At 42.0% G+C, this 27,262-nt stretch overlaps 3 protein-coding genes and 1 long non-coding RNA gene across 4 annotated transcripts; 2 read left to right on the top strand and 2 right to left on the bottom strand.

Annotated features, from left to right (window-relative positions):
• Positions 1-54: 54 nt before the first annotated feature.
• On the top strand, positions 55-8,283 carry LOC149116543 (uncharacterized). Its single transcript, XM_089283703.1, has 4 exons — positions 55-435; positions 1,186-1,332; positions 7,220-7,533; positions 7,948-8,283. The coding sequence occupies exons 1-4, from the start codon at positions 126-128 to the stop codon at positions 8,119-8,121; spliced, it is 945 nt and encodes a 314-aa protein (XP_089139829.1). The 5' UTR covers positions 55-125; the 3' UTR covers positions 8,122-8,283.
• Positions 8,284-10,161: 1,878 nt separating this feature from the next.
• LOC149116542 (uncharacterized) lies at positions 10,162-15,267 on the bottom strand. The gene is made up of 2 exons (XR_016205736.1): positions 14,939-15,267; positions 10,162-12,102 (listed from the first exon to the last, which is right to left on the bottom strand). It is a non-coding gene; the product is annotated as an uncharacterized LOC149116542 (long non-coding RNA).
• Positions 15,268-19,769: 4,502 nt separating this feature from the next.
• On the top strand, positions 19,770-22,073 carry LOC149116541 (uncharacterized). Its single transcript, XM_089283665.1, has one exon. It carries the CDS (start codon positions 20,193-20,195, stop codon positions 21,888-21,890), a length of 1,698 nt encoding a protein of 565 aa, XP_089139791.1. The 5' UTR covers positions 19,770-20,192; the 3' UTR covers positions 21,891-22,073.
• On the bottom strand, positions 21,971-26,086 carry LOC149116540 (uncharacterized). Its single transcript, XM_089283754.1, has 3 exons — positions 25,001-26,086; positions 24,114-24,684; positions 21,971-23,991 (listed from the first exon to the last, which is right to left on the bottom strand). The coding sequence occupies exons 1-3, from the start codon at positions 25,582-25,584 to the stop codon at positions 22,318-22,320; spliced, it is 2,829 nt and encodes a 942-aa protein (XP_089139880.1). The 5' UTR covers positions 25,585-26,086; the 3' UTR covers positions 21,971-22,317.
• Between the last annotated feature and the right edge of the window lie 1,176 nt (positions 26,087-27,262).

Below are 27,262 nucleotides of genomic sequence, written 5' to 3'. Positions count from 1 at the left end.
GATCATTTTTTTTATTAATATTGCAACTTGAACGATACCTTGAGTTTGGTGAATGTCCTACTTAAATTAAAAATTTTAAATTTGGATTAATCTCTCCTGCATTTACAAATTGAAAGACCAGGAAAATGCTGTGGACTGTTGCATGTTCCTTCATCTTCGCCGGCTTCTTTATGGACTGCGTATCTGCTGGGGAGCAATGCAGACAGGAACGGAGCATAAATGGGATGGCTCTACAGGGATTCGTCTTTAAAAAGTTCTCCGTAAGAGCCATTCACGAGTGTGATATCAGCTGTGAAAGAGAACTCACCTGTCAAAGCTATAACTACGTTGTAGGAGAAAATTTGTGCGAACTGAATGACCGCACCAAGGAGGCAAGACCTGAACATTTCCGCTCAGACCCGGCACGTGTTTACAAACGACGCTTGAGCAACCGGGGTATGTACAAAACTGTAACGAAGCTTTAAAGTGTAGACGCTTTTCAGAGGCGGATGCCAACAATAAGTCATGCTTTTTTCTTTAGCGCCTATTATCGACTTTTAGTGAAGCGTCTCGAAAGGAGTACCTTTTTCGGGCTTCAGGTATATAATAGAGCAGGGATTTCATAAGTTGAGGTATATGAGAGGGTAGGGAAAGCTGTCATATATTTCGAACAGACGCAAAAAGTAAATGATAAGACTGGACTTCCTCTTTTGGAGTTTCGTTCATACGACCAGCCAGTTGCACTGTTCCTAAGTAAGTACGTGTACCTTTTTTCAATAAAAGGTATACGAAAGGGGCACCTTTTCTGTCAAAATGGAACATAAAATGGTAAAGGACTGGCCCGCAAGGCGGAGGCAAAAATTAAAAAGCTTTGTTGAGTACCCCCTGCCCCGTGGGGAGAAGGGGGGGTTAAAAGTGCATCAAAAGAAAGGGTATAAATTTCCGTTTGTGGTTGCAATCCTCGGTTCAATGACATCTCGTTTTCTAATAATGAAAAAGATATCTCAGGTTTAGTAGGCCTTGTTTTCCCGAGGGTTTGACGTTCATCAACTATCCTTAAAAAAGGGGTTCTTTTTTAGAACATTAAGTTTTTGCTCGCAGCTATCAGCGTACAGGCTTTCGTTCGACAGAGAGTATTATCACAATAGTAGAGACCGTAGTATGCTTAACATGTTTTGTAATATGTTATTTTTTCATTGACTAAAGCTCCTCTGGGATCCATTCCGGAGCTCCCAGCGCATTCGTGTCAGGAAATAAAGGCAAGCGAAGGCAAAGACACCATTAGCAGCAAGTATTGGCTTGATCCAACCGGGAATGGAACGGCAGTTTTGGTTCATTGCGACATGAACTTAGGTTACTGTCAACAGTCTGTATGTCAGTTGTGTGTTAGCTTAGAAATTAAGGATTCGTGATTTGCTCTTCCACAGTTAGCTTGGGGGAAGCAGGGTGAGAGGGGGGAAAGGGAGGACGGGAAGCTCTCAAGCTATATTCGTCAAACTTTGTGTCTTTTCCTAACATTTATCAGGGAACATTTGCCATGTGACTTGACGTGTTTATGGCAACCATATTTTCAAAGGGCATTCTGCTTGTACAGATTTGGAATATAGAAAGATTCTATACCAAAACCTTTGAAGAATTGTTCTATTTTTAATTCAGTTGGGCAGTTTTGATATTTCTGAAAACTTTTTAAATCCAAGATGGTGGATCCAAGGTGACAAGGCTTTACGTCATTTACGTGTAATATAACGTCATGATTGACTCGTGGGTATTACTAAAGTAAACAAACCTCGGATGCTTTATATGGAATGTAATTCTTATTCCTAAGGAGTCGGTACGTTTGGTGACATATTGGGTAGGGCCACAAACAGCCCTCCCACCCCCCACCCCCCTCCCCTCTCCTCGCCCCCATCCCGCCGAGGTTCAAGCATGTAAAAAGGATGTATAGGGTCAAGTTTTCATTTGCTTCGCCAGGGAACCAGAGTCAACATACTACGCTTCCCAGTAGACCGCGATACCCAAAAATTTTCTTCCCACCTTCAGAGTAACGTTTTTGATGCCGGCAGTTTGTTTCAAACCAATCACGTGGTACATTGAAATGCCCCACGTGAGGACATTTTTCTGTGTGCCATCATGACTTTTTCGTATTACGAGATGCTCATTCACAACGTGTTTATCTTCAAGAGGAAAGCTTACCGCGCTTTTTGTCTGCCATGGAACTGTCAGTGTCACGTTCCACAACCGATGGAACTGGATTATTGCAATGAACGGATACGACACACGAATCAAATCCAGAAGTCCGCCATGCTGCTTTAATAATCAACTTCCCAACTTACATTGCGCGCTTAAGTATATTATGTATGATGCACCGAAATGTACCTTACAAACACTACATCCCTTCCTTTTTTGGTATAACCACTATGATCTTAAGGAAATGTCAACACAATTGAAAGTCAACTAAAAACCTAGTACGACTTAAACTCACAAAACGGCTGGCCATAAAAATTATTAATTCTCCTCTTTTGAACCGTAACAGTCAATAATGACATCAAGTCATAACAGAGTCTCTAACAATAGCATTCAAGTCAAAAGAGAGTCCTTAAAAATGACACTCAGGTCATAACAAAGTCTTTAAATCTTTCCGGCAGTTTCCTGGCCCTTGTTGGTCTCGTCATAACCGGGCTGCTCAGTTTTTCTTGTTCTGCTTCCGGTTCTACAGGATCAGCAACATCAAGCAATGGAGTTGTTTCCCCCGGATTCTGTGATGCTTCCTCGTACTTCTTTACATGGGTTGTGTTTCGCATAAGTTGAACGCCTTCTGGTGATTCAACGACAACACTGTTCCCAGTTTTGGTTACAACATCATAAGGCTCAGGAGCAAATGGTGTTGACAACTTGTTTTTGCGCTCTTGTTTCACTAAGACTTTGTCACCTGGAGCTAGGTCTGACTCCTGGGAATTCCTCTTCTTGTCTGCATAGTGTTTAGCTTTGGCTTTCATTTCGCGATCTCGGTCTCGCATCTCACTCTCTGTACTCTCCTCTCTCAATTCAGGTAGTTTAGTACGCATCTTCCTGCCAAACAAGAGTTCTACTGGACTCACACCTGTGGTAGTATGAGGGGTTGACCTATATGCTACCAAATACTTGCAAACTTCCTTCTTCCATTCTTTTCCCTCAGCTTGAGCTATTTTCATTCTCTTGAGGAGGGACTTGTTTTGTCTTTCCACTTCGCCGTTCGCTTGTGGCCACAATGGTGTGGTCTTCCTGTGTTCTATGCCGTTATCCTCCAAATACTGCTCAAACACTTCTGATCTGAACTGTGGACCATTGTCACTTCGAAGTGATTGAGGTAGTCCATGTGTGGTGAAGATTTTCTCCAAACACTCTATGACTTTCTCTGATGTTGTCGAACGCATGACTTCCACTTCATAGTATCTGCTGAAGTAATCAACGATGACTAAGACAGATTCTCCTGATGGTAATGGGCCTAATAGGTCTATGGCCAAATCTTGCCATGGGCTACTTGGTAATGGGGTTGACTTGATTGGCTCTGGGTTTGCCGGACTGCTTACAAGCTGACAGCCATGACAGGTTCTGCAAAACTTCTCGGCTTCCTTGTCAATCCCAGGCCACCATACCTTTGATCGCAATCTCTGCTTCATACTGACAATTCCTGGATGTCCTTCATGGGCAAGGCTCAGTACTCGAGGTCTCAACTTGCTCGGAATGACAATCCTGGTACCTCGAAGAATTAACTTGCCAATAACACACAGTTCGCCACATACTGGTATGTACTGCTTGTGCTGATCACCTTTCCAGTTTCCATCTTTAATGTGCTGACGTAATTCCACGAACTCTCTGTCCTTTGATGAGGCTTCTTCAACTTCACGTGTTGTCATCGCTCGAGGAGTGGCAGTTACTGCGACAAACCTGACAAATTCATCTGACACCTTGTGCGCTGATGAAGATTCTGTTTGCTCGTTCGCATGCAGTAAGCGTGACAACGGATCGGCAATATTCTGGTCTCCAGGTAGGTATTTGACTTGGAACTTGTATGGCTGTAATCGCAAGATCCATCTTTCGATTCGTGTACACGGCTTCGATCTGCTTGAGTAGATTGTTTCCAACGGTTTGTGATCAGTGCACAGTTCAAATTCAATGCCGTAAAGGTACACATGGAATCGTTCACATGCCCATACAACAGCCAAGGCTTCTTTTTCCATTTGCGAATAACGCTTTTCCACATCGCTTAGACTCTTGCTTGCGTAACTAATGACTCTTTTCCTGCCTTGCTGCTCCTGGATGAGGATCGCACCGAGGCCTACCGGGCTTGCGTCTGCTATGATTAGTGTCTTGGCATTTTTATCAAAGTAACCAAGAGTTTCTGCACTTGATAGCCTCCTCTTAAGCTCACTGAATGCGTTCTTCTGCTCTTCTCCAAACTCGAAACGGACACCCTTTTTGGTTAATCTGCGCAATGGCTCTGCGACCGTAGCAAAGTCCGGGATGAAACGAGCATTGTAGTTTGCCAGTCCCAGAAAGCTTCTGACTTCTGATGCACTCTGCGGTTCTCTTGCATCAACAATTGCTTTTACCTTGTCTTCCGCAGGGCCAATACCATTGTCGCTTAACACCAGTCCCATGAACACCATCTGGGTCATGTGGAACCTGCACTTCTCTGCATTCAGCGTGAGATTCTTCTCTTTCAGCCTCTCCAAAACTCGCTGCAATCTTCTGTCATGTTCTTCAGTGTTCTTCCCATGAATAATGATATCATCTGAGATGTTGGCAACACCTTCACAGCCTTGTAATGATTGCTGAATGACATGCTGGTACACTTCTGGAGCTGAGCTTATCCCAAACATAAGGCGCTTGTACTGGTATAGACCACAATGTGTAGTGAACGTTGTGATACTTCTGGAATCTGGATGGAGTTCTAATTGGTGATAACCCCATTTTAAATCCAGTTTACTGAACACTGTGCTTTGGTTGAGGTTTTGGAGCACTTCGTCCACTGTGGGTATGGGATAACGTTCTCTGATAATGGCTTCATTAGCCCTTCGCATGTCTACACAAAGGCGTATTTCGTCATTCTGCTTTGGGACTACTACAACTGGACTAACCCACGGGGTCGAGCCCTCTACCGGTTCAATTATGTCCATGGCTACCAGTTCTTCAATCTTTTCTTCAATCTTGTCTCGAAGACTAAATGGGGTGCGCCTGACTGGCTGCGCCACAGGAGGTACATCTGGATTCACATGCAACTTAACTTGGTAATTCTTTAACTTTCCCACACCTTCAAAGATTTCTTTGTAATCGGACATAATTGTCTCATTAGATGTCACTGTGCAGATCTGGGTTCCTAATTTCAACACGCCTAGCTGTATGGCAGTTTCTCTTCCAAGCAGTGCTGCCCCTTCACCATTAATAACAACAAATTCGGCTTCGGTTTCTTTCCCCTCTACTCTTGCCAGTGCTGAGAATGTTCCTAGAACGTTCAGCGGCTGTTTACTGCCATACGCATAAAGCTTCTTATCACTCTTTCTCGACACACACTTAATCTTGTCTTGCTTTAACTTTGACCACAGATTTTTGTCAATCACATTGGTGCTCACACCCGAATCAATCAGCATTGCAACTACAACTCCGCCCACAGTCACATCTATTTTCTCAGGAGATGTAGCGGAATTCACAGTAAATGCATACTCATCTTCATCTCTTTCACTTCCCACGTACCTGACTGACTTCTTCTTTTTCTTTCCTTTTGTCTTCTCTTCCCGTCTAGGTTTGGGAGGTTTGGCTGTTTTCGTTCTACACTGCGAACCAAAATGGTCAGCTCCTCCACACTTATAGCAAGTTTTTCCTTTCGCAGGGCATTCAGAGTCTCGTCCAAAATGTCCTACCTTTCCACATCTGTAGCATGCTCGCTTTCCAGACTCCTTGTCTTTGTCTTCCTGCTTGTCGCGGACCAAATTCACATCCTTTCTGCCTTCCATATTCTCCAGCTGTGATTGAACTCGCTCGTGATTTGCTGCCGTCGAAAGTAACAGCTCTAAGGTTAATTTCTCACCTTTTTCCAGTAGTTTCTTCCTTAATTCATGTGACTTACATCTTTGCACGACTTGATCACGAATCTGGTTTTCGGCTTGTTCACCGTAGTCACAGTCCTTGACCACTTGCCTCAATCGCGTCACGAACTGAGCCACAGTTTTGCCGTCCTGTTGTTCCATGCTGCGGAACAGGTGATTTTGGTAAGTCGAATTTACCTTTGGAATGAAATAATCGTTCAAAGCCTTCACCGCTTTTTCGTAATCTTTCGCCTCGCCTGTGTCAGTCAACGTTTCGAAAATTTCTTGAACAGCTTCGCCGGCAGAATGAAGGAGTAAAGCTCTCGTCTGGATTTTATTATCCGCTTTATCCGCTTCGATGAGCAGGCCTTTGCTGTCGGCATACATCGAGAAACTTTTCAACCAACGCTGCCATCGCCTTCCCACGCCTGAAGGTTCACCATGTGGGTCGAAGGGTTTTACACTCGTTAAATCGTCTATCTTTATTGACGCCATGGTCTGGGCAGTTGCAACTTCAATCCTCGTCGCCAGATGTCACGTTCCACAACCGATGGAACTGGATTATTGCAATGAACGGATACGACACACGAATCAAATCCAGAAGTCCGCCATGCTGCTTTAATAATCAACTTCCCAACTTACATTGCGCGCTTAAGTATATTATGTATGATGCACCGAAATGTACCTTACAAACACTACAGTCAGCATGGTCGCTGTTTATCAGCCGAAGATAACATATGATCAGGGCAAACTCGGAGCGCATTTTTTTAGACGCATTCGACACGATAAGTTTTGCTCTTGAAGATAAACACGTTGTGAATGAACATCACGTAATATGAAAAATTCATGACGCCACAGAGAAAAAATGTCCTCACGTGGTGCATTTCAATGTACCACGTAATCGGTTTGAAAGAAACTCGCGGCATCAATAACGTTACTCGTGGGTGTCGCGGTCTACTGCGAAGAGTAGTACGCAAGGGTAGGCGAGGTTGGGCATGGGAGGTTCCACCATTCGGGTCTTATATGCTTTCTAAAATAAAAAGGCACTTCACATGCATTTGCCTCTAGAGCCTTGGATCATGTGTCGTAAACATGCCGGACGGTTGTATGAGAACGTCCCAAGACCTAAACAACGTTTACCAGTCTCACTCTTCTTTCTATAATTATCTGCACAGCTTGCAACTTCGACTTCGAGCATGGGACTGATGGCTGGAAAAGGACTGGTACAGTGTTTAATACCCAACCAACTTTTGATGACAACCCTACTGCCCGTAAAAGAGAGCCATCCAATCACCAGGGGGACTGGTGGATAGGGGGAGCGGAGAACAGGCCTTACAAAGAGGCACAGGCGGGAGCCATTCAAGGAGACGGACCCAGAGGAACTCTTACATCAACGCGCTTCCGTATTATTGGCAGAAAGATCTCGTTTCTCATCGGTGGAGGCTGTGACGTGACTGTCATTCGGGCAGAGCTACTGGTCGACAACGCGGTGAGAAGTAAATCGATCTCTCCAGCCTCTCTCGAACGTTTCCAAGATTTCATGAGAGGTTATTGGTCTCAATGAGTAGAATAGAGATTATAGGGTGTGGTAGCTGCGCAAGTAATTGGATGCATGTACTCAAGGATTGTGAACGGTCATCAAAATTAAATTAGATTAATTTAATTAAATCAAGTGCAGGCTTGAACGCAATTCAAATTCAAGGCCTCTGCGATACCGGTGCATTGCTCTACCAACTTAGATGAGGTTGCACACAAAGAAATGACCTAGAAAAAGAAATATTTCCACAGTTGCCTCTCCACCCTCCTGGTTTAGTGCAGTTGATGAAAAGACCGAATTGAGTTTCTCGTTGTGAACGCTAATTTTTGTTTATATCTAACAAAATATTTCTGTTTTGTTTTTAAGGTTGTCAGGACCAAGGTTGGTAACTGCTCAGAGACAATGTATCGTAAGAGCTGGGATGTGCAAGACTTGATTGGTACACACGCTCAAGTCAGGCTCATTGATGCCAGCTCTGATGAGTGGGGTCACATTAACTTTGATGACCTCAAAGGCGACATTATTTGTGGCAAGGATTAAAGATTTAATGTCATGTTGTACTAATGGAGCAATTTTTAGAAGATTTGATAGAAATAAGAGTTGTTTCTCTGAGTCATTATGTCCTAAATTGCGAGCTTTAAGTCATATTTCAGTCAAAGTGAACACGTAGGTAAACCACTTTACTCTATTTTAAAAAAAATGATAATCACGATCGAAATAAAGGTAATAATAAAAACTATAAATGTAAATCAATTGTTAAATACCTTGCAGCAATAAAAGTGATAACACATAAAAAGCTGGGCTCATATCCATAGTTTTTTTTCGAACCTCTTACCTTTTCTTTCTTTCCTTATTTGGATACAAGGTGTCGTTGCGCAATAACTTCGGAATTGTTTGATCACTTTTAAATCTATTTAGCCTTGGGAGGCTTTTATACTTAAACAGCATTCAAACAAAATTGTCCACCAGAGTTAGGGATCAGTTTCCAATGCAACGTTCTGCTACATTACTCGGACAGGCTATTTTTTTGTTGTTGTTGTTGTTTTTTTTTGTTTTTGTCAAAATTTATCTTTCTTGAAGTTAAAAGCAAATCACGAGTGACTTCCATTAACGCAACATTTGCCGCACAGATCTCGAAGATGTAACCTCGATCCCAGGTTCTCTCATCTTCCCACCCTATCACTCCGGAAGGTTGTCACAGTTGGAGTTGACCAAAGGGACCCAGGCTCAATTTTGACCACCCGTAAAAATGGCAGATTTGCATGAAGCCTTACAGCGAAAATTGATCTCGAAATAAAATGATAATAAATATGTATTCACATCATATGTTGTCTATGTGATGTTTCTCAGCGATTTTAGAACATTTAACTGTGTTTTATCCGACTTTACTCTTACCTAAATCATTGCACTTACGTTCCAACCAAAATTTCTGGATTTTTTTTACGCATATGGTAAGCCAAAACAATGACTCTCTAAAAAGCAACCTGATTGTAGCCTGGACCACTGGAAAAGTTGAAAATTTACAGAGTATGTAAATAACATGTAATTAACATGTAAATAATCAAAAAGAGACTGTAAAGAATAATTTACATGATTTTTCCCCTTTTACATGTTTTGGAGGTTTCATGTAAAAAACATGTAAATATTTTACGTGAAGCATGTAAATGATGAAGAAAACACTGTAAATGTTTCAAAGCAAAGGGCTAAGATCATGTAAATAACATGTAAACTGTTCCTGCAAATACTGTAAATAGCCTGTAAATTTCTTGTGATTCAACCTGGAAACCCGTAAATAACATGTAAATTTAATACAGGGAGGCTGCCATAATACTGTAAATAACATGTAAATAAAAAAGGGGAGGCTGTAAACAACATGTAAATAAAAAAAGGGAGGCTGTAAATAACATGGAAAATGAAAACAGGAGCCTGTAAATAATGTGTAAATCAAAAAAGGGAGCCTGTAAATAACATGTAAATCGAAAAAGAGAGCCTGTAAATAACGTGTAAATCGGAAAAGGGGGTCTGTAAATAACATGGAAATCAAAAAAGGAGCCCATAAAGAACATGTAAATCGAAAAAGGGAGCCTGTAAATAACATGTATATCAAAAAAGGGAGCCTGTAAATAACATGTAAATCGAAGAAGGGAGCCTGTAAATAACATGTAAATCGAAAAAGGGAGCCTGTAAATAACATGTAAATCGAAAAAGAGCCTGTAAATAACATGGAAATCGAAAAAGGGAGCCTGTAAATAACATGTAAATGGAAAAAGGGAGCCTGTAAATAACATGGAAATCGAAAGAGGGAGCCTGTAAATAGCATGTAAATGGAAAAAGGGAGCCTCTAAATAACATGGAAATCGAAAAAGGGAACCTGTAAAAAACATGTAAATTGAAAAGGGGAGCCTGTAAATAACCTGTAAATTGAAAAAGGGAGCCTGCAAATAACCTGTAAATTGAAAAAGGGAGCCTGTAAATAACCTGGAAATGGAAAAAGGGAGCCTGTAAATAACATGGAAATCGAAAAAGGGAGGCAGAAACCCTGTACGATAAATGACTTGTAAATAATAACTTGAAGAAAAATGCAAGGAATGTACTTTTTATTGTAATCAAATCTGTTGACCTTAATTATAATAGAAAATATGCAAATTTATACAGAATCAGAAATTTATTGCAATCAGAACAAACTCAGTAAAATTCAAATAGTTTTTATATGCCATGAATAAGGTTTACAATGTATACATTGCAACAAATAAAACATGTTTTCTTTTCTATCTATCCATAACAAGACGACTTAAATGTAATTTTGTGCATGGCCAAAATATTTTAAAATACCATGACTGAGCTCCTTTAATCGAATTCAAGCACTCTTCAAGAAGACTACTAAAATTCAAGACCTTTTCAAGATTGTGCGAAACCACGTTATATTCAGCTCTATTTAATTCATAAATAATAAAATGATTAAGAACTATACTGTTGTCAGCTACAACTAGTAAAAATTTTGCAATTTAGGTGTATTACTAAATTAAAATTGTTTGCAAATGGATACCTGTCTTAAATATATACTTAATCCACAAAGTCAAATGTAACATAATGATAACACTTTTGTCATAAAATGAATGAATAAACTGTTTTTTCTTACTAAGTAATTAATGTAGGATTAAATTAGCCTTATGAAAAATGGGGGAGGCACGATGGCCTCGTAGTTACATGTAGTGCGCTCAACTCCTGATCGAGCGATCCGGGTTCAAGCCCTAGTTGGGTACATTCTGTTGTGTTGTTGGGCAACACACTTTACTCTCAGTGCCTCTCCACCCAGGTGTATAAGTGGGTACCAGCGAATTTAATGGTGGGGTAACCCTGCAATGGACTGGCATCTCATCCAGGGGGAGTAGAAATAGTCCTAGTCGCTTCCTGCTACAGAAAGCGGGATAAGCTCCAGCCTGTTGGGCCACGTGGCTCGTATGCAGACTTTACCTTTACCTTATCATGAAAATTACTGCAATGTAAGTGTGAAGTATTGATCAACTTTTTTCATAGAGTGAATTGTTCTTTTGAAATAACAGAAAATAGGGAGAAAAAACATTTACCACAAGATATAGATTGACATTTTAAATTCATCATAAAAACATTCATGCCAAAGGAATACTACATTGCATAACATAAAACAATGCTTCTGACATCTTTTAGGCTATGTTTACAAAGTCACAGTTTCCTTCTTTTTCCAAAACTGTACGGAATCCAAACAGTACAAACATTTTGGACCCCTGACAAAACATTCACTGTAAACAATATTCAAAATTTTACTTTTTCTTTTTGTGATAAAAAAACTGTACTGTAAAAAAAAATTCATAGGGGCCTCTTGAAATTGAAAGGCCTGTCTAGTACCATAGTTCCCATAACACATCATAAGTTAATAAATTATTGTTCTGGTACTATATGTATGTAGACATAGCCTTTTCTTTTTATGATGAAATCTTATAGCTGCTGTATTGAACAATAAGTATCAACCTAGCAATCTAAGATATTTAAATTTGATGCTAATTCACTAACACAGGTACAGTGTAGGTGATACTTCAAAGCATTAAAAAATAATGTTTAAAGTGGTTGAATTTATGCCAGAAAGTTGCCAGAGCATATCAAAGTGTGGAAGGTCACCATGTTAGACTGTAATGCACCAGGGGCCCATTTCTTGAAGGTCCCAAAAAGTTTTCGCACCCAGAAAGCCATACCAAAATCTGAAATCTTATGCTTACAGAGCTGTTTTAATCGCTTATTCTCAATATGAACAGAGGTTTCCTTCACACAAGAAGTTTCAGGCATATACAGCTCTTAGTTTTTAGACACAGCTCAATTAAAGATGGCTTTGTGGGCCCGAAAAGTTTCCAGGGCCTTCAAGAAATGGGCCTTGGACCCCTTATAGAGTCATAAGTACTGTAGACTTCTCAGTGGCTGATTTTTTCCTGATCAAGCATCAATGCCAAGGAGTATGCATGTATTGACCACTCTCAATTTTACTTCAACCTACAAGTAACATAAAACGTTTCGTTAAATAAGATGAGTTATGTCTGAGTATGAATCAGCAAATTCTGTGTATGATATCAATCAGTGAATTTTACACTGGAGTTATTATTTTGTTTCTTATCATTCCAATTTATACTGTGACCTTTGAAATCGGACTGTAGCCGGTCATGTTGACCGGCCAAAGTAATTTTAGCTCGGTCACGTCTCGTTTCTGACCGGTCAGGATATTTACGCAAAAATCAAGTACATGTAATGTGAGCCAAATTCAACCCACAAATATAGTTTGTTTGTTCCAGTCACTACTAGACTGTTTAAAAATTGGCTTAATATTTTTCCGAACGGATTTAACCCCAGTCACTCGAATGGCATTCCTATCGATCTTGAACGCATGACAAACAGCTAGCGAATGGTCTTTAGCCGTTCGAACAGATACATGTATGCATTGGTGTATGTTTTCAATAGAGGTCATAATAAAAAAGAGATTAAAAACTCTCAGATTTACAGTTGGGGATTTGATTGTTTATTCAAGAATGAACAACGTGACCATCTCAACATGACATGACTGGCCAACATGACCGGCCAGAGAAGCTTTTGGCCAGTGAAGTCACCATTCTGGCCAGACATTGCCCATTGACTGGCCATTATTTTGAGCCCTGAATATTCATCAATCAAACACATCTTACATCTACATCTGTAGCTACTGTGTGACAAAAACTTTGCATCTCTGATTGGAAGGCACTGAATGTCAGAGGATGTAGAAGAACTAAACTCAAAATGTGTGGCAGTAAATATTCAATGCTCACTATCTTCTACATTGTAATATTCATGCACAATAAATCAAACTCCTATCAAACAATGTTTATATAATAAGTCAAGTTATTTGCAGGCACAATTTGATTGTTTCTTACGCGCACTTATGCTCTATTGGTGGACAAAGGTACAGCTGATGTTATAAATGTTTGTTTTTGTTTCTTCATTATGTATTACGAAGCAGATAGATTTTATGTTGTCGCGCATCTGTTCAGTAATAGATCACAGAAGACACCAAAATGTGGTAAGAACATCAGTGACACACGCCTGAAAAATTCACAGATTCTGTGACACACTCTGGTAATGGCTTATGTGAATATTTTTTGTTTTTACCCCATTTTGGTGTTATCTGTGATCTACTCAGGGCAGAAAAAACCCAGGTCTGATTTCCTCAGCCAAGTAAATTTTGCTCTTGGGCAAGTGAAAATAGAAGTTCAGTGGCCCGGTGGGCAAGTGAAATTACAATGTAGCCTCAGTAGTCTTGTAAGTCTGACTAAAAATGCGAGCTTGATAAATGATAATTTCCAGTCATTCCATTTCAAAACTTAAGACCTAAAGATTAGTTAATTATTAGATTGAAAGCAAGAATTAGTTAGGAATCCGAGCGTACTTCATTCGCATTTGTCCTCTGATTTCCTTACTGGCCAAGTGAAAACTGAAATTGACTGGCCCACTGGGCAAGTGACTTACAATTTTTTTTTCCTGCCCTGCTACAGATGAATGAACAGATGCATGACACATGAAACCTACATGTATTTGGTAAGAGCCCAATTTCATACAAGTAAAATGTAAAGCTGTAACAGGGCTTTAAAGTGCTGTCTGCTTGTCCCAGGGTAAGGCAATCGAATGAAATTGATCCATAAATTGATATAAATCAATAAATTGAAATTAATGTAAGTGTTATCAGTGCTATCAATCAATTGAAAGAAATTCATACTCACATCTAGTAAGAGAAGTTTCAAGTTATCGATTTGATTTTACCAAATTTATCAGTCATTAGAGAATCAATTGAAAGTTGGCCTCTCTTTGTTAGTTCACATATACTGTAGAAAAATTGTGTCCCTCAACACAATGTTTGATTGTAACTTTTTTATGTAGATTTCAAAGGCACTACCAAAGACCCCCAAAACATAGTCCCCGATACATGTATGCCAGCAAAATATTCTGTTTACAAGATGCAATGTTATGTTTTTATGCAATTGTACTCATGATTTCATATTTCTCTTTATATCTTTTGTTCATTTCTATCTTATTAAATGTTGCTTAAAAGATAAGCTAGTATCAGCAAAATTGATAATGCTTATTGAAAATTTGATCACAATCGATTACTCATGACGAATCCTTTTATTGATTTCTGATATCATTGACTAATTCCTATTGATTGCTATGAAATAATAGATTGACTATACTGTATCGTCCAAGACAAGTAGATTTTCCAGCCTGGGCAAGTTACTCTTCCTTTTTTTTTTTGCAAGTCCTGTGTAGTTTTCATGACAGTTTGAGGTACATGTATACCTCTTTATAAAGTATCGTAGTTTTTTTTTTGTGAAAGAAAACTTCACAACATTTACCTTACTATCAGCACCAGTGGGTGCAATGTTCATGTACAGTTGTGTAGCACATTGTAACTTGCATGTAGGTACAACTGTAGACACTTGAGTAACTTCAGAATACTTAAACTAGCATAAGAGAAATTTCTCTGCTGAAGATGGCACATTACATTTTAGCTTACTAGCATTCACATCAGAGGGCAACATAACCTTACAAGAGAATGCATCAGAAGGAATCATAAGGTGCATATAAGCCAATAACAAATGTCGCATGCTCTTACTCGGTTATCGAGAACAGATAATAACAGATAATAAAGCTCTTTATGCATGGCAGGTAAACATCAACAAAGTCGACTCCGCAAGCAATGTAACTTCTCCTTGATAATGACACATTCCCAACCAAAGGCAAAACGAAATGTATACGTATCTTGACGTTACTTTACTCTACTCGTTCAATTTATGCAAAACTTGCTTACCTGTTGTTGTTGTTGTTGCCTGTAATCGCTATCTTCAGCTTCTGGGTAACGGAAAACTTTGCCTTGAAACCGTGCACGATGACGAAGCGAAGGTAGAGTGGATTTTGGCCCGCTAAAACAGAGCTCGAGTTCGATGCAAGTTCCAACGAACGGCCAAACATGGCGGGAGAACCGAGAGGACCTGGTACCTGACATGAAGACCGCTGATTCCTGTTTGTTGGAGATCGGGCACTCACAAGGCTGATATGCTCTTACAAAGGGACTGGGATAACAGTGACGGCAATGAAAGCACAGAACGGTAGAAATCACCAAACAAACAAACAAACAAACAAACAAACAAACAAACAAACAAACAAAAAACAAAATGTCATTTTGGGTACCGAAAAAAAGTCAGCTATCATTTTCGGAAAGGCGATAAGTCCTAACGTTTTCGGGAAATGGACAAAAAAGCCCTAATAAGTACGAGATACTCAAGCTCCTCTAGAATAACCGAAGAGATAAATTTTTTCTGCGCAACCTAAATTAACCTACAGAGCTTTGAAAGTACACCAGATAGTCTAAAAGAGCGTTCCAAAGCATTCGAGAGAAAACGGTCGTTGGGCCGGCCGTGTCCCTTGTAGTTCCCTGTCTAACCTAACTCGCGTCAGTTCAAACTCGGTCACCAGGGCTCTTTCCGTCTTGAACTCACACAACACGTGACGCTTTCGTGGTCCTTCATGAATAAATACGTACGTGTCCGCGAATTAATTTTTCTCTTTTCTAGAGACGTAAGCTTGGGACGCCTGCATGTGCAGTAACAATTCTAGTTTTATTTTGTCGTTGTGGATGCGCGGAAAGTTCACAAGAAGACAGCTTAGTGCGGTGTCGATCAATGCAGCGATTTAGTTTGGTGCACACCTTCTAACCCAACTTCAATTTAAAGCACACTATAGCAGACACTTGGACTTTAGAGAAGTTCAAATGCTTCAACGTAAAAGGCACCTTAATGGAGGCTTCACGGTAGGTTTACGGAGCTTTAGGGCGGTGTTACATTTTAACTTTACGCGCCTTTAAAAGGTCCCATTTATATGTTCTCGGTTACCCGAGACAACCTTTCCTCTCTCTCCCCCCCCCCCCCCCCCCGTCCCCGCAAGTTTAACCTGGCCGGGGTAACTTTTCATTTATTTCTTTGCAAAATCCAACCAACCGTTTACAAGAGGATAGCGAACCTGTCGGTAACTTGGAATTTGCATCATTTGAACAGTCTCCGTTGGTTGAACCGTTACACCAGAGTTATATTAAATAAGCCCACTTTTCCATTACATGGTTTTTGCAGGGTTTAGGCAGGCCTTCTCTTAAATTTAGATCTTTTTTTTCTCACAGTTTCCATTTTACATTAACGTGGTCTTTACAGTTTTTCGAAAAGCCCCCATTATCTCATTTAAATTGTTTTCACAGCCTTTGCAAGGTCCCCCTTTTTAATTTACATGTTTTTAACAGGCTATTTACAGCCCCCCACTGCACCCGTGCAACTTCTAGGTTTTCCATTTACATGGTTTTTACATGTTTCTTACAGGCTCCCTTTCCTTCATTCACATTGTTTTTACATGTTTCTTACAGGCCCCCTTTTTTTCGTTTACATGGTTTTTATATGTTTCTTACAGGCCCCCTTTTTTCATTGACATGGTTTTTATATGTTTCTTACAGGCCCCCTTTTTTCATTGACATGGTTTTTAAATGTTTCTTACAGGCCCCCTTTTTTCATTGACATGGTTTTTACATGTTTCTTACAGGCCCCCTTTTTTCATTTACATGGTTTTTACAGGGTTACAAACATAACATTTCCAGACTTTTCACAGCATTCGCTTGAATTATTTACACGTTTCTTACATGGTTTAGCAAAGCAATTCACATGTTTCTTACAAAGGCAGACACTGTAAAAGTGCGTAAAATATTTTACAGGTTTTTACATGTTCTTCAAATGATCACTGTCGACAAAGACAATGTAAATCACTATTTACAGAACATTTACATGCTGTACTAAAAGCTGTAAATTTCCGGTAAATTTATTTTACAGAACCCTAACATGTAAATTGTAATTTACAAAGAATGTAAATCAAGATTTACATGCTGTAAATTAAAATTGACATGTCCATGTAAATTTTCAACTTTTCCAGTGGACTTTGTTGACTTAAACAATTCGTAATCCCACGGCATCAAGAACTGGCAAGCACTGGGAACAAAATCTTTTCACAAATCTATCATAATTGTTATTTTTACCGTCACAAACTGGTCTGTTAATTCTCTGAAGATATTTTCATGGGATTTTTTAAAAATGCATAGCACAATTTTTATTCAGTATTCATAATTACTACATGTTGTTGTAGTTATGTCTAGGTTACATCATGGAATGACGGTGCACCAAAACTGAAAATTGAAAACAGCGATATCTATTAATGAACTGGAACAAGGTATTTAACAACATGCAAGATTCCATTGACGTTTTGGCAAACACCTGCTATGTATTTTCATGTGAAACTAAAATTGATGATATCAGAGTGGCCGTAAAACAATTTTTAATCAAAATTTGTCGCGTTGACGAGAATGCTGGATTCTTCTTCAGATAGTTTGAAGCGCAACTTTTTACCAGTCATCGCTATCTCATTTGGAATCATCCTTCCATTTTGTCAGGCCGGGTGTTGTGGTAAGAGTATGACTTTGTCAATTAATTTTTTGCTTCTCTATTTTGGTTTGAAGTTGTATTTCACTCTAACACTTTCTTTATCACTAATCCGTTTGAACAACGCGTGCTGAAATAAAGTTCCATATTGCTTCATCCGGGCTGAGTTTTCAGAAGCTGCGAAAATCATTGCATCGTTTAGTTGCACTGCAGGCAGGATTAAAAATGCTAATTATTCCAAGATCGGTGAGAAAGTTTCCAAATATGAGCTATAAAGACACACACTGTCTGCTCCGAATTACTTGTACGCTAGATAGAGATAGAAGGCATATCGGACCATTTATTTAAACTTGAAGAACAAGATGGTGCTAAACAAAATTTTTCAAAAAACAAAAAAAGGAAAAGAAAAGAAACTGAAGCACAGTAAAAGCGTTGGTTTTCGCCAGTCTTTAATTAGTTACAGCCGCTTTCTTGTATCTCGCTTATACTTTGCTGTTTGTTTTTTTGTTTTCGCTAATTACGCTTAAAGCTTCATCTTCACAAACGCCGTCCATTACCGAAATTAGCCTCAAAGCTTAAGCGGCGACAAAAGTTAACAACTTTTTGTTCTTCCAACATGTATGAGTGAGTAATTATCGGTTTTCTTAAGGATTTAGCCAGAAATAGAGGGGGGAGGTGGTGATGTCTTTGTGGCCCACTCTGTATATCCAAAAGTACTGACTGACTAGTAAAGCTTCGTCAACCGTTTTTTCACTTCGGTGAATCACGCATGCCAGAACATTAAATTTCGTTGAAACACCCTTTGAAAACAATGATTCCGTAGGAAAGTCAAGTAACCAAACGCAATAAAATATCCCTGGTAAATTTTAGGACAAGTCAGAAAGCTCGACGAATATAGTTCGCATGTTTTAAATCAGCATCGCCCAACGCTTCCCCCCCCCCCCCTCCTCCCCACTCCCCCTCACGGGTTAAACAGGAGAAACGATCCAAAATTTTATTTGTCTTTTCACAGTTGTTGATAAATGTCGCAGAATCTTGTTCGAGCCAATACAACACAAAACTTTTACCGGCCACCTGATTAGGACCGTAGAGTCTCCCAATCCGGGGAGCTGCCAAGTAAAGTGTTATAATGAGCCTAACTGTGTGTCCATAAATGTTGGACCTTTGGATGGAGGCAGACACAAATGCGAGTTGAATAACGATACGGCTGAAAACCAAGCTTCCTCTTTCTTACAGAACAAGATGGACTACACCTTTTACGGTATTGAGGTAAGGTGTTTGATTATGAGGGTGAATAAGAAAGTAACACCCCCTCCTCCTCCTCCTCCTCCTCCTCCTCTTCCTCGTCCTCCTCGTCCTCCTCCTCGTCCTCCCCCTCCGCCTCCTCCTCCTTCTCCTTCTCCTCCCCCTCCTCCTCCTCCTCCTCCTTCGATCCCCCTTTTCCTCCTCCTCCTCTTCTTCGTCTTCCTCCTCCTCCTTCTTCGATCCTCCTCTACATTTCCCAAAATTTTTACAGGGTTTATTTTACTGCCTTCGAGAACATCAAAGTACTCTAGATTTTGAAGCTTGGTTCTATTTTACCTAAACGTTTAATAGATGCTTTTTTAGCTTTAAAGCTGAACTTGTTGGTTTATTTTTCACAAATTTTAAGTTTTTTCGGCTGTTCCGATATTTGTAAAGGAACGTTCCTCTGGGATCGAGTGTTCCTCATTTTTGTGTTCCTATTAACCTTAAGAGGACCGGCTTTTTACAGAGTAGGAACATAGCGTTCACTGTAAGGTAAGACAAGAACATTTTGTTCCGAGTTGTCAACTGCAAGTGGAACAAATTGTTCCCAAATGAGTGATTTAGGACTGCTTTGTTCCGAGTTCCTTTTTGTACATGGAACACATTGTTCCTAACTTGATAAATTGGGTCTGTTTTGTTCCGAGTTCCTATTTGTGCATGGAACACATTGTTCCTAACTTGATAAATTAGGACTGTTTTGTTCCGAGTTCCTATTTGTGCATGGAACACATTGTTCCTAACTTGATAAATTAGGACTGTTTTGTTCCGAGTTCCTATTTGTGCATGAAACACATTGTTCCTAACTTGATAAATTGGGTCTGTTTTGTTCCGAGTTCCTATTTGTGCATGAAACACATTGTTCCTAACTTGATAAACTGGGTCTGTATTGTTCCGAGTTCCTATTTGTGCATGGAACACATTGTTCCTAACTTGATAAATTAGGTCTGTTTTGTTCCGAGTTCCTATTTGTGCGTGGAACACATTGTTCCGAAATTAATAAAGAAAGACTGTGTTATTCCGATTTTGCTATCTGTGAATGGAATATATTGTTCCGAAATTGGTCATTAGGAACAAGTTTTGGACTTTATTGTTCCGATTTATCGATCCGTTAACTATGTATTGTGTCACTGAATAGGCGTGTACAGACCTGCCTGGGCAAGTTTGGGTTGTATCTCACTGTCATGAATTTTACACAATAGTAATGAGTGTGGGCAAGCAAGGGCATGTTTTGGCAAGTTGAAACGTCCTTTTGTTTCGGCTAAGATTTAAAGGCGATTGTGCTAGCCACATGTTGTTTAAAGGGAAAAAATGAGCAAGAAGTGCAAAGTCAATTGGTCAGATGTCCAAGGAGCATCACCCAAACCAAAGCGGCTTCACTTGGAAAAGGATGAAGCAGACAGCTTTTACCATTGCCCGATACAAGAGTGTGAACATGATGGATTTCAAAGTCAGAGAGGCTGTAGAAAACACGTTAGCACTAAACACAGTTGGTTCTTTTATTTTGACGAAAGGCCCGATTCTAAACAAGTAACAAAGTCGCTGACGATTGGAAGAAATGAAGATGAGACAAGCGAGACCACAAAGCACAACGTGAAGTTACTTTCTTCATTTCCATTATCATGTAACATTGGCGAAGTATTCACGAAATGGTTGACAGGAAGTGCTGGCGGTTGTAAGAAAGATCGTGCCGCTCAACAGATAGTGACAAGGTGCTTCAAGTTTCTTAGATTTTGCTGTGAAGATGAAGAGGAGTTAACGTTTGAAGTGGTCGACTTTAGTTTGTGTTCTCCAAATCTGTTGTTTAAATTTATCGACTACTTACAAGATGAATGTAAGCTCGGTCATGGTGGGCGTTTGGGCTACATAGATGCTATTTCTGAATTGATCGACTTCAGAAAACTTCATGGCGCATCAGAAGCAGTTCTAAGAAAGTTCTCTACGACAGAGTTGTACCTCAAGAGAGCCCGAAAAACAGTTGCAAAGATGATGAGATTGCAGTGGACACAAGATTTAGACATCGAGACTCTGGAAGCAAGAGGGCACTGGGCAACAATGGAGGAGTTATTGGAGGTGGTGAAATTTCATCTGCCGCGTTACGAAAATACCGTGAAAATGTGCAAAACCAGTCCAGCCCAAGTGAACCCCTCAGACCTAGCATTTGCCACAAAATTTGTAGCCATGTATCTGTTCATCAAGGTGAAGGGATCGCGGCCCATGACGTACCAATATTTGACGGTGGACATGATTGCCACAGCTAAGGAAAACGGTGGATTTATCGATCAGAAAACGTTCAAGACGGCTGGAAAATATGGCTTCGATTCTTTGATTCTGACCGACGCAAACATGCACGTTCTTAACGGCTACATCTCGAACGTTAGACCGTTGCTTAAGCCCCAGTGTGATTTCGTTCTCGTCACCAGAAATGGAGGTCAGCATGGCAAACTGGGCGAAACTATGAGCAAACTGGTTTTTGATGCAATTGGAAAATACATTCATCCCACACGTTATCGCCAAATCGTCGAAACGCAAAGCCTCAATCAGCTCACTAGCGAAGAGCAAAGGTTTTTGTCTGAGGACCAGAAACACAGTTCTGCGGTTGCTAAAGTTCACTATCAAAAGCAACGATCGCGAGAAGTTGCCCTGAAGGGTCACGAGTGTCTTCAAAAACTTCAAGGTACCAAGGGTTCCGAGGTAGACGATGACGTACACGCAAGACTTGGCGGTTCAACGTCCAGCTCCGGGCCTTCAGTTGAGACAGCTCAGAATAAAAACAGCTCGACCCCCATAAAGGATACCCTGCCTAAGAGAAACTTGCACCTTCAGAGGAAAACTCGTCATGTTTTAAAATTCACGAAAGAAGAGGATGATTTTCTGAAGGAAGGGATAACTAAGCACGGGTTTGGACAGTGGACAGCTATTTTGAGAGATTCCGATTTCGCATTTCAAGACGGAAGAACGGCGGACTCTCTAAAGAAAAGGGCCGGAATGAAAATGTCGCTAGTTTGATAAAGAGACTGGAAAAGTGTGGACACTGACTTTCAATGCAAAGCTGATGGGTGTAAGCAGAGTTTGTTGTACACAAAACAGACAAAAATCAATTGCTTTATTGTAAATGCATCTTCCTGTCTCCAGATGACAGCAAACTCAACAAACATGTTATATTCTTTTGGAACTGGCCTATCGCCACTGTCAATATCACTGTAGCATAACGACTGTCTAGTTCACAGTGCTTTCAAGAACTATAATCTCTTAATGTAACTAATAGCCATAATATTTTTCCTTTAATTCACATCGTGTGCAAAATAGTCAAACGTAGCATAAGCGCAACGTGGTATTCCTTAACAATGCACACACTAATACATGTGCAAATATGAACATAGAAAGAATAAGTCGCACGCAAGCTGTCTTATTACAAGCCCATGAAACTACCAATCTACGGTTGCGTACTAGTCTGCATAAAACGAGTCAGGGTCATTTGCTTCTTGGATGGACGCGCCTGGCTTTGAAAGTGCGGCCTCTTCACTGACGTAGCTGCTACAGGGTTGTGAGCTCGAGCAATGCCTGGGGACGGTGGACAGATAGCTTCCACGTCGTCATTCGGAATGTACATTGGTGTCTTTGGTGCCGCCGACCAACATTCTTCGTCGTCTTCGTCTGAGCTCCTGCTTCTGGCAGGCAGATTTGCTGGACGCTGGCTCGGTGGGAAGACTCTCACTGGCAGCGGAGAGAACAGGTCTCGTATGAAATTCACGCAAGAACGGTCTACCAGCTCGTTGATAAGGCAGAGCCTCTTGCGTTCTGCCAGGGCAGCCGGTAGTTTCAGCGTTCCATGACGCTCGTGATAACAGCGCAGTTTTTCGCAATTGATTTCCAGGAGACTTTGCATCACTCTTCGTTCTTCTTCGTCTCTTGGATCTTCCATTCTGTCGCTTTGCTCAGCCATTTCCTTCTCCATAGCTAAAAGCCACGGCTTCCCAAATGCTGTTCTGATCCTTTCCTGTTCCTGATCTTCTTGAAAGGCAGCGAGGTCCCTTCGAATCGGTGTGGGCAGCGGCTCGTTATGGTCGTGCGGGAGCAACGACACGTGCTCCACCGACACTCCCCTCGTTTGTAAGAAGTGTTGCCTCTTCTTATAGCACTTTTCTTCAACCCTTTTCAGCCTTTCCTTTTCAGCGAGATGACTTTCTAACATGTGGCTCAGTTGGCGGTGACGTAGAGAGCCAGGTGAGCATTGTGCCAGCCTAGCTTTCAAGGTCGTCAGGGTCTCGTCTTCATCGGAATCGCCGACATCTTCAATGGCGTCCTCTTCAGAGCTTTCTTCTCGGGATTGCGGTTCTGTCAGAAGGCCGCAACTCTGTTCTCGTCTACAATCGCCCTGGGCGGTTTCGTCGACTTCTTCGTCTATTAAAGAAACGCTCAAAATGTTGCGCAACTCCTCCTCAGGCATACCACTTTCGTGCACAGTGGGCATTGTACTGGCCTGACTGCTCGGGCTGTCTCCTACGATATTGTGCGCCCACACAATGCAATCCATAGCATGTTTCCTCAGCCACTTGTTTGCTTCAGGTTCGACACGAGGAAGACTCTTGAAGTGGTACTTGCGCAGGCGTTTGTCCATAGCTTGATTGTGAGCTGCACCAAAATCCATTTCCACCTGGCAAGTTATGTACATGGTCGCAGTGCAATGGAAACCTTGAGCCTTTTTCCACTTCGCGTCGTGCGACGTGAAGCCCCCTTGACATATGATTTTCCAGTCATCTATGTCGAGCAGGGTGGCATATGCCTCGTCTAGGAAGATAACCTCTGTCAGGTTGTCGATCATAGCCTTGTTGAAACTCTTTTGCTTCGTGACGCGAGCAATTCGGCTTAGGGGAATGATCTGAAAAACAGGTGAGAAGAGGCTGGTCTTTCCGCTGTCAGCTGAGCCAATAGCACACAGCACAGGCTGTTTGTGTTCTTTGGGACGGAACAACGCCAGGAAATCTGCACAAAACTGCCGAATTTCATCTTCTGTTAGGCTGTTCCTTAGGATTGCCTCAAAATATCTTGGCTCCGGGTCCTTGAGTCGGTCGTAGTCCACAAACGCGCGTGGAGTTGTGAGACCCTTCTGTTGAAAAGAGCCAAAACAAAAGCACATCAGACAGTGCTACAGATCGTAAAGATTGGGTTTGAAAATTTGATTGTATCTTCTTATTTAAATGTTAAAACAGTCCAGTGTATTCTTCTCACCTGAGATTCTGAGATAATCCCTTGGACGAACGACCCAGAGGAAAAGCTCCAAAACCACCCGTCTTGTACTTCGATCAGGTCTCTGTCAATCTTAATTTGGCGTATGAAAGAGCTTTCTGGCTCGCTTAGTATGGGCAGAACACGTTGAATATGCTGGACCAGACGGTCTTTGAACGCTTCGTTTCCCATTAGGCTGTGGAGGAACGTTTTCATGGTACACAGATACTGGAACGTGAACTGCGATTTGGCCGCCAGTTTGTACACCTCGTCGCGATACACAGCATACTGCAGCTTTTTCATCACAATTTGTATATCGTTGCACAGGACTGTTACTGGACAGGATAGGGGTTTGTGCGGCGGATCTGGTAGTGCTGTCTGCGATGTACTTTGCAGGTTGTTATCAAATCCAAAGGTGTCTAACACGAGACCAGCTCGGCGTAATTCCGAAACGGATGCTGCCATCATCGTTTGAAAACTCTCAAGAACGACACGAAGGCGAACGACATTTTCCGTCGGCGCTGACTCTTGGGATTCTTCGTGGAAGTCACCATGAAGCTCCTCTTGCAGAGCCCTGCCAATCAAAACAAAAGGTTTTGCTTACGTAAGGCAATGCAATATCTCCCTGGTATTACTTTGTGAAAGTGAACTGCTGAAATCAAACTCGCGATGTTTTGAAAATGAGAAGATAAAAATTGATCAATTATCGATAATCGAATAACAGTCTCTTTTCACCGGGCAATGAAGCATGATTACTTTGATTTTTCAATGATGAATAGCATTTTTTACCTTTCTGACTATTTATGTTTGTTTATTATATATTTACTTTCATTAGCGTGCAATTTAACAGAAATTCAAAGAATATAAATTGGTCAAATTAATCTACTCACCCGAGGCAATGCTGGTACGATGACTCCACTAGTTGCATTAAGCAGAGGTTTTTGTGGTCCTTAAACACTTGACACAGCTGATTCAGGTTATGACAGCAGTTTTTCTTTCGCGACGCCCTTGATGCATAATATTCCAAACCGCAACTTGCGACAGCTCTTTGGATTCTAAGTGCATTAATGACCGAGCCATTGTTTGTTTGGCAAGCCACCCAGTAAGATATGGCTGGGAATGTTTGCTTTCCCGGCGATGAAAGCTGGGACGCATTGACGGGCGATTCGTCATTCGATTCGTCACTCTCTCTGGTCTCCTGCAATTGTGGCCTTTTTCGCTTCTTGCTGTCCAATGTTGACGTACTTATCGCCGAAAAAAAGAAGCAAATTTCCGCCAATTTTGACAAGGTTAAATCGCATTCGTCGCGTTTCTCGCATATCCAGTTCCATGCTCTTTCTATTTCGGCGTCGCTAACCCGCCAAACGCACTTAAAAGCAACAACCGAACACAGCTTTTCAACCCTCGCAACTATCTCGCACTCCGCCTTATCTCTTATTGCCTTGCTATTTAACTGAGAGCAAGGCTTGCTCATCTTGCCACATGAACATGAGCATGAACTGAGCCGTTTGAAGTTCTGACTACCCTTAAATACTGTTCCGTCACAAACATGAACAAATTTTCATTCTCAAACCCGCCGGAGAGAATAGCAGAGCAAATCACAGGTGAAACATTGAGAACTCCATTTGATCACCACCAATAGCTTTGCAATATTCTTTTTCTCTAAATTCTTTCGTTGAGCTCAAAAACAAATAATGGCTTTCACCTAAACACTCCACAATACAAATCTCCAAAACAAGTTAATGCTTTAATACATTTGATGAAGAAAAGATTACATAAGCGTTATGTAACCTATCAATAACTTTGATATTTCTGACAAATTTCTTGTGGTTAGTTCCTTTTGAAAATAATAACGGAAAAAAGGTGATAAAGTTAAACAAATGTATTCATGCGTATGTGATGTGCTGAACAATAATAAGTTGATGAGGTGAATCTTACTCTGTTGTTGGCGTGTATACTGGGTATGGCGTATACTACGGATATGGCCACCACCACCACCACCACCACCACCACCACCACCACCACCACCACCACCACCACCACCACCACCACCACCACCACCACCACCACCACCACCACCACCACCACCACCACCACCACCACCACCACCACCACCACCACCACCACCACCACCACCACCACCACCACCACCACCACCACCACCACCACCACCACCACCACCACCACCACCACCACCACCACCACCACCACCACCACCACCACCACCACCACCACCACCACCACCACCACCACCACCACCACCACCACCACCACCACCACCACCACCACCACCACCACCACCACCACCACCACCACCACCACCACCACCACCACCACCACCACCACCACCACCACCACCACCACCACCACCACCACCACCACCACCACCACCACCACCACCACCACCACCACCACCACCACCACCACCACCACCACCACCACCACCACCACCACCACCACCACCACCACCACCACCACCACCACCACCACCACCACCACCACCACCACCACCACCACCACCACCACCACCACCACCACCACCACCACCACCACCACCACCACCACCACCACCACCACCACCACCACCACCACCACCACCACCACCACCACCACCACCACCACCACCACCACCACCACCACCACCACCACCACCACCACCACCACCACCACCACCACCACCACCACCACCACCACCACCACCACCACCACCACCACCACCACCACCACCACCACCACCACCACCACCACCACCACCACCACCACCACCACCACCACCACCACCACCACCACCACCACCACCACCACCACCACCACCACCACCACCACCACCACCACCACCACCACCACCACCACCACCACCACCACCACCACCACCACCACCACCACCACCACCACCACCACCACCACCACCACCACCACCACCACCACCACCACCACCACCACCACCACCACCACCACCACCACCACCACCACCACCACCACCACCACCACCACCACCACCACCACCACCACCACCACCACCACCACCACCACCACCACCACCACCACCACCACCACCACCACCACCACCACCACCACCACCACCACCACCACCACCACCACCACCACCACCACCACCACCACCACCACCACCACCACCACCACCACCACCA

This window comes from Orbicella faveolata, unplaced genomic scaffold, assembly GCF_042242905.1.
Source record: "Orbicella faveolata isolate gen_17 unplaced genomic scaffold, um_ofav_v1 contig_12, whole genome shotgun sequence".
Taxonomy (NCBI): domain Eukaryota; kingdom Metazoa; phylum Cnidaria; class Anthozoa; order Scleractinia; family Merulinidae; genus Orbicella; species Orbicella faveolata.
Note: the sequence above shows the minus strand (reverse complement) of the source record. Positions and strands in the feature narration are given on the sequence as shown.